Source organism: Watersipora subatra, chromosome 11, assembly GCF_963576615.1.
Source record: "Watersipora subatra chromosome 11, tzWatSuba1.1, whole genome shotgun sequence".
In the NCBI taxonomy this organism is placed as follows: Eukaryota; Metazoa; Bryozoa; class Gymnolaemata; order Cheilostomatida; family Watersiporidae; genus Watersipora; species Watersipora subatra.
In genome coordinates, this window is record NC_088718.1 from 4,826,018 (window position 1) to 4,840,084 (window position 14,067).

The window sequence follows — 14,067 nt, forward strand, 5'->3', positions numbered from 1 at the left end:
TAGTTGACTGGATTAAACATTTTTTAACCGGGCGAACTCAAAGAGTTACGATAAAAGGGGTAAATAGTGAGAGTCGTTGTGTTACAAGTGGGGTACCCCAGGGTTCTGTCTTGGGGCCTAGATTGTTTTTATTGTATATTAATGATTTGTCTGAATGTGTTGATTGTAATATTAGTTTGTTTGCGGACGACACTATAGTTTATGCCTCAATTGATAATTCCTTTACTGTTGTCGACTTTCAGAATAGCATAAACGCTGTCTTCGATTGGTCTCAGAGGTGGAAGCTAGAATTTAATATTGAAAAGTGTAAGGTGATGTGTTTTTCAGGTTCTGCATGTTCTGACGACCAGTTGCCATATTTTTTAAATGGAAGTTTGTTACAGTTTGAAACCCATTCACTATACTTGGGAGTGTGGCTATCTAGTGACCTTTCGTGGCAGTATCACATCGATTGCAAAGTTAAAAAGGCCAGTCAAATGCTAGGATTTTTAAGGAGATCTATATCTAGTGCACCTAAAGCTCTCAAACTACTTGCATATAAATCCTTTATTAGACCTATTTTGGAGTATGGATGCCAGGTGTGGGACCCGTACAAGAGATACGAGGTTGACCAGATTGAGGCGGTTCAGAGAAAGGCTGTAAGATTTATTTGCAATGTTAAAGGTCGCGATATTGGTGTAACTGGCTTAATTAAAGACATGAACCTGGAGACGTTAGAGGAACGTAGAACCAACTTGCGTAAATGTTTGTTATATAAAATGATCAGAGACGCCTGTTCCGAGTCTCCAGGAGCAATATCACACAAGTTTCCTGAGCTTTTTAGTAAAAATAAAAATGAAGATCATTGTACCACTAGAAGTCAGCGTGCCTCGCAGCCCATGAATTTAACCGCAAATAACAACAAGTACCATAATAGCTTCCTTCCGAGAACTATACGAGATATGAAACTCGGAGATATATATGTCATACAATAAGCTTTTTTATTTTTTGTTTTTGAGGTTGTAATTTTAGTCTATACTTTTGATTGTACAAACTTGAGGCCTGCACAATATATTCATATGAATATCTGCAGGATCTATTTATACCGATACCGATACCGATAGCAAGGGCTGAGTGTTAATCAACGGGCTTTCCACGCAAGCTAGCTTTTAAATTATAGGGCTAATCTGAGAATAGCTGAATGCTTATGGCAATTAAAGCAACTCAGCTTAGTAAATCCATCACAATATTTAAAAAAAATCATAAAATGGTAGGTTTCAAACCCCTACATTGATATGATGCTAATACAAAGAAGCGAGAATTTCTGTAACTCCGACATTTGTTTACTTATCCTTTTTAATTATTCACGAAAACATATGTTTTTCAAGTTCTTTTAATGGCTGTATATGTGTATCTTACACTAAGTATTGTACAAGACCGGCTTACCAAAAGAGCTTTCGCTGCTTCTTCTAATTTTTGAACGATGGAAAGTGGGTCCATATGAAAGAGCAATCACATCAAAAATACGTTTTATCAGAAGCGTGTACTGTATTTGTCAAACCGCTTTTTTCTTAGTTTGAAAACTAAATGCGTTAAGATATTTGGTATAGCCCCCGTCCTATTAATAAATCAAAGGTTACGAGTGGAGTATCCATTTCGACAGCCTTTTAAAACAATCCATAAAGTTATTTTTACTAGAGTGCTCATAAATAGGTATGTGTTGATATAACAATAATAGAACAATAATCAAGATACAAAATCTACACTACTTGAAAATTTGTGAGATTTGAAATAGTAGTTCTAAAGGTGCGTTTACACCAGGCCGATTTGTCGGAGTTGTTTCAACTCCGACAAAATCGGCCTGGTGTGAAAGGCAAATCGGTTGTAAAAACTGCATCGTCTCCGTCAAAGACACAAAATCGGTGAAATGCTACATAACATAAAGGTGCGTTTACACCAGGCCGATTTGTCGGAGTTGTTTCAACTCCGACGAAATCTGAGTTGGAACCGCTTCTAGTCTGTCTACGATTTGAAATACGTTTTTGCAGAGGCTTTTACACCGGACCAACTCCAACTCCGATTATACAAAATGGGTCACTATTTTAACCAATTAAATACAACATCGATACCTAATCCATTTAGTTGTACAACTCGAGTTTGTAAATATAACTCGAGTTGTACAACTCGAGTTGCACAACTCGAGTTGCAAACTCGGCACAGTATAATTCTAATAATTCGCTATTAGCTCTAGTTTTACAGTACATACAGTTTAATTTCTATTAGCTAACGGGTGCCTATTGATGTACCATTGTTAATATAACTAGATCTACGGTTATGCTACCGTAATACCGATATATTGCACCTTACTTTTGAAAAGTCGCGTTGCGTGTTCACAACTCGAGTTGTGCAACTCGAGTTGTGCAACTCGAGTTGTACAACTCGAGTTGTGAACGCGCAAGGCGAGGCACTGTAAGGCGCCATAGTAAACTTAGTCCATGGCCATAAATTATATGTTGAATTACTCCTATTTTTGTCCTTGTTTCACATATATAAACAAAGCAGCTGTTAGATTATATTTTTTAATAATTATGTAGGCTGAATTCTGATCATTTCAATTTTTTGAAATGTTGCAAATTAAAAAAATGAAATGTTCAGATTTTAGCCTACATAGTTATTTAAATACATAATTTTATAAACTGTTTGATTTACATATTTAAAATAAGGACAAAAAGGGATACATTCAATATATAATATATGGTTATGGACCAAATGAACAGTAGGTAACCATGTTGTACATGAGAAGTTTAGTATTCCCATAAAAAAGGTATATATATGCAGAAAATATAAGTTTATGATTATATGAAAACTTGTTAGTACTATAATATTAAATAGCTCGGATCAGTGTCCGCTTCGGTTGATTGGCCATATATAGGTGCCGGTGGTTGCTCTTGAAACCGAGCTTCATGAAGAATTTGTTGAATCTTCAACAATGTGGTCGAGGCTACTTGTTTATTTGAGATTTGGCGGAGCTGCTCAGCAATCATCTTGCCAGCATAGTCATACTCATCCAATTTTGGGTTCCTACTCTCCTGCACTGTCATCATAGTGTCTGTTATCGCTTTTAAGGTTTTAGCTCTGGTTTCTTCAGACTCCGCCCTCTTGCGCTTGAGCGACCGGGATGGCTGAACTGCAGTTTCAGGCGCACTATCACCATTCATTTCCTCGAGACTGGGAGACGAGGCAATTGGTACAGCTAACACTGCTGAATCGGATTTATTCATGTCAGCTTGACTGGCTGAGTCTGTGGGTGCTGAAAAAGATGACGAATATGAGTTAGTTGTCGATTTGTCATACAGTAGCGTGGGTATTGTTACATGTACCATGTACAAATAATAAAACTCTCTATATGAACTACGTACCTTCACTAGGCATCTCAATACTCGACTCAGTCTGATTGACATGCACCGTCGCTGCTAGAAACATTAGGCTGGTGTAGTATGGCCAAGAAGGTTGATAAGTATCTCCAGCCCCTGCACCTGACCTCTGGGAACTGAGGACTTTTTTGTATTCTTTAAGCCAGTACGTGCGTAGCCCTTGATACTTGGCTTTGACAATTTGAACTAAAATGAGACAAAAAACTAAATAAATAATTAACACATTGAATTCTTGTGTAGGTAAACCAACGAGAGTGATCTCTAATAAAACCATCAGCATTGATGAAAATAGGTTGCAGTTTGACGAGGGTTCAAATAAAAGCGATCATTATTAAATTTGTTGTAATAAACAAACTATTAACATAAACATTAATAATTTTTAATTACTACATGTTTACTACCTTTGCTAGATCAGCTGTTAACACAATAGATAACACTACACTGCGCACTATTGCTAGACCTACTAACCTGTACTGTTCAGCGACTTGGCTAAATCCACATACTGTCCTTGAGCCCGTGAAAAATGCTCCGGATGCGTATGGTTCCATATGTAGAACCGTGGCTGTAACTCTGTGATTAACTGCTCAGAGCTCAGTGTTTTCAATGCTAATTTTAACTGATCTTTAGGAACAACGGAATAAACAGCCATGTTTTATGATTGCTACGATTGCTAATGATATTACCCGCGCAATTGCGAAGTTTTGCAATTTTACGAGATATGATTGGTCAATTTATTGTTTCACTCCGACAAGGACGGCCGTCAAAATCGGACCAACATAGTATGTAGCATTTCACCGATTTTGTGTCTTTGACGGAGACGATGCAGTTTTTACAACCGATTTGCCTTTTACACCAGGCCGATTTTGTCGGAGTTGAAACAACTCCGACAAATCGGCCTGGTGTAAACGCACCTTTACATACTATGTTGGTCCGATTATTTGTGACCAATCATATCTCGTAAATTTGCAAAACTTCGCAATTGCGCGGGTAATATCATTAGCAGTCGTAGCAATCATAAAACATGGCTGTTTATTCCGTTGTTCCTAAAGATCAGTTAAAATTAGCATTGAAAACACTGAGCTCTGAGCAGTTAATCACAGAGTTACAGCCACGGTTCTACATATGGAACCATACGCATCCGGAGGTGATCCGGTTCGCGCGTTTTGGGAGATAGTCGTGCTGTTCAGAGCTCTTCGAAGATTTCTAGATTTCTTTTTACAATTTCTCTCACATACCTTTTATTACCCCTTTTTATTATCCTTTATTTATCCTGATTTATATTTTATACTAACATAACACATTAAGGGTAGCTCGGCCCATTCTTCTTCACGAACAGGCTTCTCAGATTTTAGCAAATTTTTCTTAAACTTTTATGAATATTTACCTCTTTTATTACTCTCTTCTCCTTTCTGATTTATATTTTATACTAACATAACACATTAATATTGTTTTGAGATCAGAGGGAAGGTAGTTTGGCCGCCTCAGGCACTACCAGGTATATGACACTGAGTGGGATCTTTTTAATTTTTGAGTCCCTACTTTTTAATTTTTAATTACTAGACTCAGTGGTCATCATGGCAGGTGGGAAACAAAAAGCAAGGAAAAAAGCAATGTCAACATCAGGTGCTGGCAGAGCAGAGCCATGTGAAAAATGTAAGAAGGACATAGATGAAAGTTTGGAATCCTCTATTGAGTGTGAGGTTTGTCATCTTTGGTTTCACAACTCCTGTGTTGATGTTCCTGAGAGTCTTTTAGATCTCTTGGGTACTAAAGGGATGCACTGGTTCTGTTCAAAGTGTGATGGTCAGGCTTCTGGGCTACAGCAAAATGTAATGTGTGATAAACTCTCTGAACTTACGTTAGAATTGCAGAAAACTGTTGACAAAGCAAAAGCTCAATTTAGTGAAGTGTGTAGAAACCAAGATGTTTTTAAGACGACTCTTGCTGAGGTTACTGAGACATTAGAAACAAACAGAAATAAATTCAATGAGATGAATAACCAACATCAGACTCTTGAAAAGTCGTATGCAGATGTTGCAAAAGCTTTGGAGCAAAATAGTCTTAAAGTTCAAGAGAGTTTTGCAAGGCAGGCTGGTTCCTTGGTAGCCCAGTTGGGGGATAAAGAAAAGCAAGACAGAGACTCTGAATTTAGAGCCAAGAACCTGATCCTTTTTGGAATAGAAGAGAGTGACAATAGAGAGGAATGGGCACAGCAAGTAGACAAAATCATTAAAGATTGCCATATTGACATGAAAGTAGAAAAGAATAACAGCTATAGGTTAGGTAGGTACGATGCTTCAAAGCACAAAGAGCGACCTCGCCCTCTTAGAATATCCACCAGGTCTGAAAATCAAATGTTTGAGTTGTTGAGCAGGATTAATGGCATGAAGCTGTCAGGTATTTTTGCTAGAAAAGATCTTTCTAAGAAAGAACAAGAAGAGGATTTTCGGCTTCGAAAGGAGTTGAGAGAAACGAGGGAGGCAGACCCAGATTCTGCGTACAAAATCAAAAAAGGGAAAATAATAAAAGTGAACAAGTAATAACATCGATTAAAATCTTGCTGCTCAATGCTAGATCTGTTAGAGGCAAACTGAATGACATCCAAGTTCTGTCTTCGGAATATGATATATTGTGCATAACCGAAACCCATCTTGATCCATCATTTAATAATGAAATGATTCTGAGCTCTTCTCAAAAAATTATATACAGACATGATCGAGATTGTCATGGTGGTGGTGTTTTGTTAGCTTTGACAGCCAGTTTGCCTCAAGAACAAGTCTTTTTCAAAAGATCTTTCTTACCCGTTGAGGCTGTTTGTGTGAAAGTTGGATGTCCTAGAGATGAAAATGAATTTTTTGTTCTTTGTTGTTATGTTCCGCCTGGGCTGGCGAGAGAGGCAGTTGCACCACTTGAGGAATTGCTGGATTTTATGACCTCTGACTTTCCAGGGTCTAATGTACTAGTTGTGGGGGATTTTAATTTTCCAGATATAGATTGGTGCAACCTACAAATTCGATCAAACTCAAATCAAAAACAATTGCATAGATCTTTTTTGAACTGCATCTTGTCTCATGATATGCGTCAGATTATAATGGAACAAACACATCAGCTAGGAAACACTTTAGATCTAGTTATGACAAATAAGTCTAGTTTTGTTTATGACTACAGGATAATCAACCCCGGTATCAGCGATCATTTTTTAGTTGAACTCTGTGTAGCAGCAAATTTTAAGACATCTCATGAACAGCCTTCTTTTATCAAATTATACCACAAGGCTGATTCTACTGCTATTAAGGAGCTTTTGACTGATTCTCTGACAGATATAGTACAGGCAATTGAAAGTAAAACGAGTATCAACTCCGTCTGGCAGATTTTTGAGACGTCCATGAATCTAGCTGTCAATAGATTTGTTCCTAAATGTATCCCTAAGAAAAATGATAACAGGGAGCCAATATGGTTTAATAACTCAGCCAGGCGTGCAGTGAAACAACAGCGAAAACTTTATGACAGAAGTAAGCACACTGGGTTAGAAGTAGATTTCTCCAAGTATAAACAAACTAGGCGTACCAACAGAAAGAGTTTTCGTAAAATGGAGCAGGAATATTACCACCGAGTGCTGTTTGAACCCTTGGAAAGGGGTGATAGCAAACCATTTTATTCTTTTTATAGGCGGAAAACTGGAAAAAACTCACAAGGCACTGCGGTTTTCAAAAATAAATCAGCCTTAGAATCATCTGAGATTTTTAACGAATTTTTTCAGGGTGTTTTTTCAAATAGTGACTGTTTTTCCACAACTCAAACTGAACTTTCTGCAGATAAATGCCCTATACAAGTAACAAGTGATGGAGTTCTCAAACTTCTAAATACTCTTAAGCGCGGGAAAGCCCCGGGCCCAGATAAGTTTAGAAAAGAAGATCTTTGCCTAGAACCTGAAATTATTAGTAAGATATTGGCGAGCATATTCCAGTACTCGTTGAACATTGGAAAACTTCCAGATATCTGGAAAGTGGCCAATGTAGTTCCGGTACATAAAAAAGGCAGTCGGGAAGATCCGGGAAATTTTAGGCCCATATCTCTGACATGCATTGCTTGCAAATTGTTAGAACATATTGTGCTTAGTAACATCAATAAAGATCTGGTAAATGTCATATATTCTAACCAACACGGTTTCAGAAAAGGCCTATCTTGCTCCACCCAGCTAGTCTCTACTGTGAATGAAATAATGAAATTAGTAGATAACAATAATATAGTACATGCAGCGGTACTGGATTTTTCTAAGGCATTTGACAAGGTGTCTCACGGCTTGTTGATCGACAAATTGATAAAATCAAACATAAACCCGTACATGGTAAATTGGATTAGGGACTTTCTGTCAAACAGACTCCAAAGAGTAGTGATAGAGGGTGCTGCATCTTCTGACCTGCTGGTTTCATCGGGCGTTCCACAAGGGTCTGTCCTCGGGCCCACCCTATTTTTGGTGTACATAAATGATATCTCCGATAATCTAAATTTTTCTGCTATCAATCTTTTTGCAGACGACGCTTTACTTTTTTCTCAGGTAAACACCCTTCAGGATTCAGTGAATTTCCAGGAGGATTTAAACATATTAGACCAGTGGGCCTATAACTGGAAAATGAATTTTAACACTGATAAATGCCAAATCGTTCGTTTTGCAAGGCAGAGTAGCGGAAACCCAGATGTGGTGTATTACCTAAGTGGCAGACCTTTATCTGTAGTAGACAGTTTTAAATACCTCGGAGTTTTTATATCAAATGATTTTAATTGGGATTTACATATAGACTCAATCATATCTAAGGCAAGTCAGCGATTGGGAATGATGAAGCATGTTTTGTTTGATGCGCCGATGAGGGTTAGAAGGGTTGCATATCTCACTCTGTGTAGACCAATATTGGAATATGCGAGTGAAGTATGGGACCCTCATTTGATGCGACAGGTAGCATCATTGGAGGCAGTTCAGAGAAGGGCGGTTAGGTTTATATCTGGTTTGAAAGGTAGGCAGAGTGTTACAGAGGCAAGAATTTTTATAGATCTAGAACTTTTAGAACTAAGACGCAAACATGCAAGAATGTCTCTCATGCTAAAGATTTTATCTGACGACTGCCATGAATCTCTTATCGAAAGTTTTAACCAAATACAAAATGTTCTTCACAGTCATGAAACAAGACTGGTTACGGGGGGTGCTCCTTCAGCTGTGTGTGCAAACACCGGGTTTTATATGAATAGTTTTTTACCTAGAACATCGCGCAACTTGCGCGGCTTACCATAATTTTATGTTTTTATTGACTATTTTTAAATAAAGTTCTCAACGGCCTTCTTTTGCCCGATTTCGGGATTTACGGGTTCTTAAAACACCTAGACCTAGACCTAGGAGCATTTTTCACGGGCTCAAGGACAGTATGTGGATTTAGCCAAGTCGCTGAACAGTACAGGTTAGTAGGTCTAGCAATAGTGCGCAGTGTAGTGTTATCTATTGTGTAAACAGCTGATCTAGCAAAGGTAGTAAACATGTAGTAATTAAAAATTATTAATGTTTATGTTAATAGTTTGTTTATTACAACAAATTTAATAATGATCGCTTTTATTTGAACCCTCGCCAAACTGCAACCTATTTTCATCAATGCTGATGGTTTTATTAGAGATCACTCTCGTTGGTTTACCTACACAAGAATTCAATGTGTTAATTATTTATTTAGTTTTTTGTCTCATTTTAGTTCAAATTGTCAAAGCCAAGTATCAAGGGCTACGCACGTACTGGCTTAAAGAATACAAAAAAGTACTCAGTTCCCAGAGGTCAGGTGTAGGGGCTGGAGATACTTATCAACCTTCTTGGCCATCTTCAATTAAAAAGGTTCAAACATCTGAGTCTGCTATGAAAATCAGTGTTGTATCTTATTAGGATCTGAATCAGCTTTATGGTTTATACATGTTTATTGTTCCCTTCATGGACGAACACTGCTCACACCAAATCTCGTGATTAATGAGAACCAAACATTGAACAGATAGGGAAGATAACTCTAATATACAACAACTCTTCCCCATCTCAATAAAAATCTAGATACAGCTGATTACTTGATTGTCGAATTCGCACAGAAAAAATAATACTCTATAATAATTAATATCGGGGTAATAGTAATATTAAACTTCTTCAATCAGTCTCTTAGGTGGCTGCCGCTCTCGGTTAGATTGTCGGATAGCTGTAGGCGTAGGTAGGGATATGCGAGGAGTGGCAGGAGAAATCGCGGACGCCGCGCCACCAACACCAGGCAGCGCCCCTCCAGGCGGGCCGGGCGCAGCCGGACATCCCACAGACTCGCCTCGATCCGACACACTTTCCGGATCTACAACAAGCGGCGGATTTGGGTCAATCACATTCAAAGGTGCCTGGAACTCTTCAAACTGAGTATCAACCAGCCTTGGTTTAAGCTGGTCAAAGTGTCTTTTCCATATTTTATTATTGACCTCTATACTATATAGTAATTGCCCTTCTCTTGACCTAACCCTGCCTTCTAGCCACTTTGTACTACCTACATAGCTACGTGCCCAGACTAATTCCCCTGTTTGAAATCTGATAGGTTTTCTACCTCCACCCCTTGTAACGTAATGATCTTCCAAGGTTGGTCTAATCATATTTAACTTGGTAGTGAGCTCCCTTCCCATGAATCGTAGAGCGGGCGACTCCCCGGTGCCTATGTGCGGACAATTTCTATAAGCTAGTAAGAATCTATCTAAACACAATTGTATACTATCAGTTGGATTCTCTTCCATACACAACTGTAAGCCATGTTTGATTGTTTTGACGAAACGCTCTGCCTGCCCATTCGTAGCTGGATGATAAGGAGCAGATCTAGTATGCTTGACCCTATTCGATTGTAAAAACTGTTGAAACTCATAAGACACAAACTGCGGCCCATTATCGGATACCAACTCTTGGATCAACCCGTATCTCGACATATAGTTAGCAAGCATTCCGATCGTACTAGTAGACGTAGTGCTAGTGGTTAAATATACTTCTGGCCATTTAGAGTACGCGTCTACTATTATCAGCAGCATTGTTCCTTTGATTGGTCCCGCATAGTCAATGTGAACTCTTTGCATAGCTTTTTTAGCTGGTAACCACGGGTGAACTTCAACTTTTGGCGGATCTCCCCCCAGTGACTGACAAAGTGGGCATGCTTTGCAACATAACTCTATGTCTCGATCAAAACCAGGCCACCATATAAACGAGCGTCCTAAAGCCTTCATTTTACTCATGCCTAAATGACCCTGATGGAGCTCCTCTAATAGTTTAGCCCTGAGCTTCTCTGGAACTATTACTCGTAACCCCCACATTAACACTCCTCCTACTAGAGACATTTCGCTTTTCTTAGCTATGAAAGGTTTCATTGATTCAGATGATGCTTTTTCTAAACCACCCTCCCGTAACCTACCTACTACTTCTGACAATACCACATCTGTACGAGTGGCTACTGCAACTTGTTCAGAATTAACCGGTAAACTTGCTGCTCGGAATACATAAGCTACTTCCTCCTTTTCAGACTGATCATTATCACCTTTCTCAGCTGGATATCTAGACAGAAAATCTGCTGGATTTTGTTCACTTCGACAACACTCAATCTGATAGTTAAACCCAGATAATTTTAAGGCCCATCGTTGTAATCTCTCTGCTGCCATGACTGGTATGCCAGCTTTGGATCCAAATATTATGCTTAATGGCTGGTTGTCAGTGACTAGTGTAAATGTACGCCCAAAGATAAAATAATAAAAGCGCTCAACTCCAAAAACTATGGCCAAAGCTTCCCTTTCTAGCTGAGGGTAGTTTCGCTCAGCTTTCGACAAAACTCTACTAGCAAACTGAATCGGCTGACACTGACCATCAGCTGACCTATGGGACAAAACCGCGGCTACTCCATCTCTAGAGGCATCACTAGTAAGTACAACCGGTTTGTTTGGATCAAAATGAATCAGAAACTCACTAGTAATCAACAACTTCTTAGACGTCTCAAACGCTTTCTGCGCTTCTAAACCCCAGACTGGCGAATCAACAGCGACCTTCAATAACTCTGTTAGCGGCTTCACCACTTCTGAAAATCTCGGAATGAATTTTCTATAGAAACCCAGCATGCCTAGATACGACCTCAACTTTTTGTCATCCTTAGGTACACTGGTATCAACGATACTTTCTACCTTACTAGGGACAGGCTTTACACCTTTCTCATCAATTATATGACCTAGGTATTGCACCGAAAGCTGCATGAACTTACACTTACGCTTGTTCAGTCTCAACCCAAACTGTTCTAGTCTATCCATTACGGCATCAAGGTTTATATTATGCTCAGGCTTAGAAGTACCGGAAACTAAAATGTCATCATAGTAGACTTGAACCCCTGGTAATCCATTTAAAACTTGCTCCATCGCATGCTGCCAGATAGCAGGAGCCGTCTTGATACCGAAGGCCAAACGTTTAAATCTAAACAAACCTTTGCATGTAGCTATAGTTAACAAGTCCCTGTACTGCTCATCTACTACCATCTGGTTGTAGGCAGCTGATAAATCTAGTGTTGTAAACAGCTTACTACCCGACAGTTTGGACAGAATGTCATCCATGTGTATCTGGGGAGGGGACAACTCTTGTAAACATGAGTTAATAGTGGGTTTAAAATTACCGCATAGCCTAAGACTACCATTTTCTTTCACTACTGGTACTACCCCTGACGCCCACTCACTAAATTCTACAGGCTCGACTATTCCTTCTTTTACTAGCCGGTCTAACTCGACTTCAACCGATTCTTTTAGTGCAAGTGGTATTCTATATGCTTTCTCCCTAACTGGCTTACTACCCTCTTTCAAATACAACTTAGCTGTTATGTTTTTCAAGGTCCCTAAACCAGGCTGGAATAACTCAGTGTGACGAGCCAACACCTCATCCAATGACAGACCGTCTCCACCACTTACCTTGCCAATCCCTCCAGCGTGTAAAACCGATGACCAGTCTATAGGAAGCCGTCGCATCCAGTCCCGCCCCAGAAGAACACATCTAGCACCAGTGACCACATACAACCACAGATTCCCCGACCATCCGGCATAGCGCACCTCTGCCCACAGCCTTCCTTTGCAGGCTACCGATTCACCTGTAAAACTATAAAAGTTCTTATTAGATGGTTGTAAAACTAAATGTTTAAATTTAGTGTCATACACATAATCAGGGATTAGAGTGGTAGAGCATCCGGTATCAACTTCCATGTTTAGCTCTACTTGATTTATTTCACAGGTAACAGTTATTGGATGGCCATGTTTAGGTAAACTTTCAGTTGCGTGTACTACCTCCGAAGTAAGATATACAGGATTCTCTCCATCTTCATCATCTCCGGATTCTCCGCTTCGATGGTTGGACGGGCCAGTACTGTCTACGGTTTTTACACTGCTGCCGTTCTCCTGGTTAGGTTTCTTCTTCTGGTCATTCTGGCGGCACACGGGTTTTATATGACCTTTCTTATGGCATTGATGACATTCCGCGTCCTTAAAAGGGCAGTTATTGGCCAGATGGGTCCTTCGGCCACATCGGTAGCAGGACTTGTTACCTTGTGGTGAAAAGTTTCGTTGGACTACCTGCGCAACGACCTCTTTATTGGCACCCAGTTCGCGATGCTTTTCATTAGACCGAGTTTGGCTGGCCTGATTGAATATCATTTGTTCACGTGCCGCTTCGTGAGCTCTAGCATCAGCTTTGGCTTGATCAAATGTCAGCGCTGCATTTCGAAACAATTTCTCTCGCAACCGTTCATCATAACATCCATAGACCAGCTGATCTCTAAGATGTTCATTGCGTGTATTGTCAGCAAAACCGCAATCTTGAATTAGTCCAGTGATTCGTACTAGATATGCATCAACCGACTCTTCCATTTCCTGTTTGGCTGATCGAAATTTGAAACGTTCTATAAGCACATTTGCTCGTGGTTGAAAGTGATTATCAAATCTCACTAAGATTTGATTAAGTTTTTCTCCGTGGTCCTCCGCCAAATCAAATGTATTATATATGCGAAGCAATTCAGGACCTCCCAGTGTCAGAAGGATTGCTTGCTTTCTAGCTTCAGCATCATCAGGAATACCTGATGCAATGAGGTACAGCTTCAGTTGCTGTTTAAAAGTTCTCCAGTTTTCCAGAGTGGGAGGTTTCCCCATTACACACAGTAGTGTAGGAGCTTTAATTCCCATCTCTGCCATTGTGCTATTACTGCTAATCCCATCCAATCGTCGCCAATTTGTTGTATCCTATTAGGATCTGAATCAGCTTTATGGTTTATACATGTTTATTGTTCCCTTCATGGACGAACACTGCTCACACCAAATCTCGTGATTAATGAAAACCAAACATTGAACAGATAGGGAAGATAACTCTAATATACAACAATCAGCTAATGATAGAGAAAATTCTAATATATTGTAGATTGAATGCTGGATTGTTATCAGATTTTTACCATAATTTTTGTATGTAACATTATATTAATGGCATCAATGATATACAGCCCCTTGGGCTGTATATCATTGATGCCATTAATTACCTGGGGTATGATTTAAACTTTAGCAAATATGTCACAGAAGCAGCTACACAAAATATATAAACAAAATCAATAAT

At 39.3% G+C, this 14,067-nt stretch overlaps 3 protein-coding genes across 3 annotated transcripts in view; all 3 read right to left on the reverse strand.

Moving 5' to 3' along the window:
* The window catches only part of LOC137407749 (exportin-4-like), a 56,298-nt gene extending 54,813 nt beyond the window's left edge, over nt 1–1,485 (reverse strand). Inside the window, exon 1 of the mRNA XM_068094131.1 lies at nt 1,426–1,485. Coding sequence (XP_067950232.1) covers nt 1,426–1,479 — 54 coding nt within the window. The 5' untranslated portion in view covers nt 1,480–1,485. The remainder of the gene's footprint in view (nt 1–1,425) is intronic.
* A 1,332-nt stretch (nt 1,486–2,817) lies between these two features.
* Nucleotides 2,818–4,062, reverse strand: LOC137407750 (uncharacterized). The gene is made up of 3 exons (XM_068094132.1): nt 3,882–4,062; nt 3,399–3,599; nt 2,818–3,289 (listed from the first exon to the last, which is right to left on the reverse strand). Exons 1-3 carry the CDS (start codon nt 4,060–4,062, stop codon nt 2,856–2,858), a joined length of 816 nt encoding a protein of 271 aa, XP_067950233.1. The 3' UTR covers nt 2,818–2,855.
* A 4,835-nt stretch (nt 4,063–8,897) lies between these two features.
* LOC137407752 (uncharacterized) lies at nt 8,898–13,655 on the reverse strand. Its single transcript, XM_068094133.1, has 2 exons — nt 12,387–13,655; nt 8,898–9,772 (listed from the first exon to the last, which is right to left on the reverse strand). Exons 1-2 carry the CDS (start codon nt 13,653–13,655, stop codon nt 9,584–9,586), a joined length of 1,458 nt encoding a protein of 485 aa, XP_067950234.1. The 3' UTR covers nt 8,898–9,583.
* Nucleotides 13,656–14,067: the final 412 nt, after the last annotated feature.

What these genes read in the sequence shown, in the direction of transcription:
- LOC137407750 (XM_068094132.1), bottom strand. Translation starts at nt 4,062, where the DNA reads ATGGCTGTTTATTCCGTTGTTCCTAAAGATCAGTTAAAATTAGCATTG. An exon ending in CAAGTCGCTGAACAGTACAG is followed by an intron (nt 3,600 to 3,881) that starts GTTAGTAGGTCT and finishes GTCTCATTTTAG; the next exon opens with TTCAAATTGTCAAAGCCAAG. An exon ending in TATTGAGATGCCTAGTGAAG is followed by an intron (nt 3,290 to 3,398) that starts GTACGTAGTTCA and finishes CATCTTTTTCAG; the next exon opens with CACCCACAGACTCAGCCAGT.
- LOC137407752 (XM_068094133.1), bottom strand. Translation starts at nt 13,655, where the DNA reads ATGGCAGAGATGGGAATTAAAGCTCCTACACTACTGTGTGTAATGGGG. An exon ending in ACGCTGGAGGGATTGGCAAG is followed by an intron (nt 9,773 to 12,386) that starts GTAAGTGGTGGA and finishes CGCTTGTTGTAG; the next exon opens with ATCCGGAAAGTGTGTCGGAT.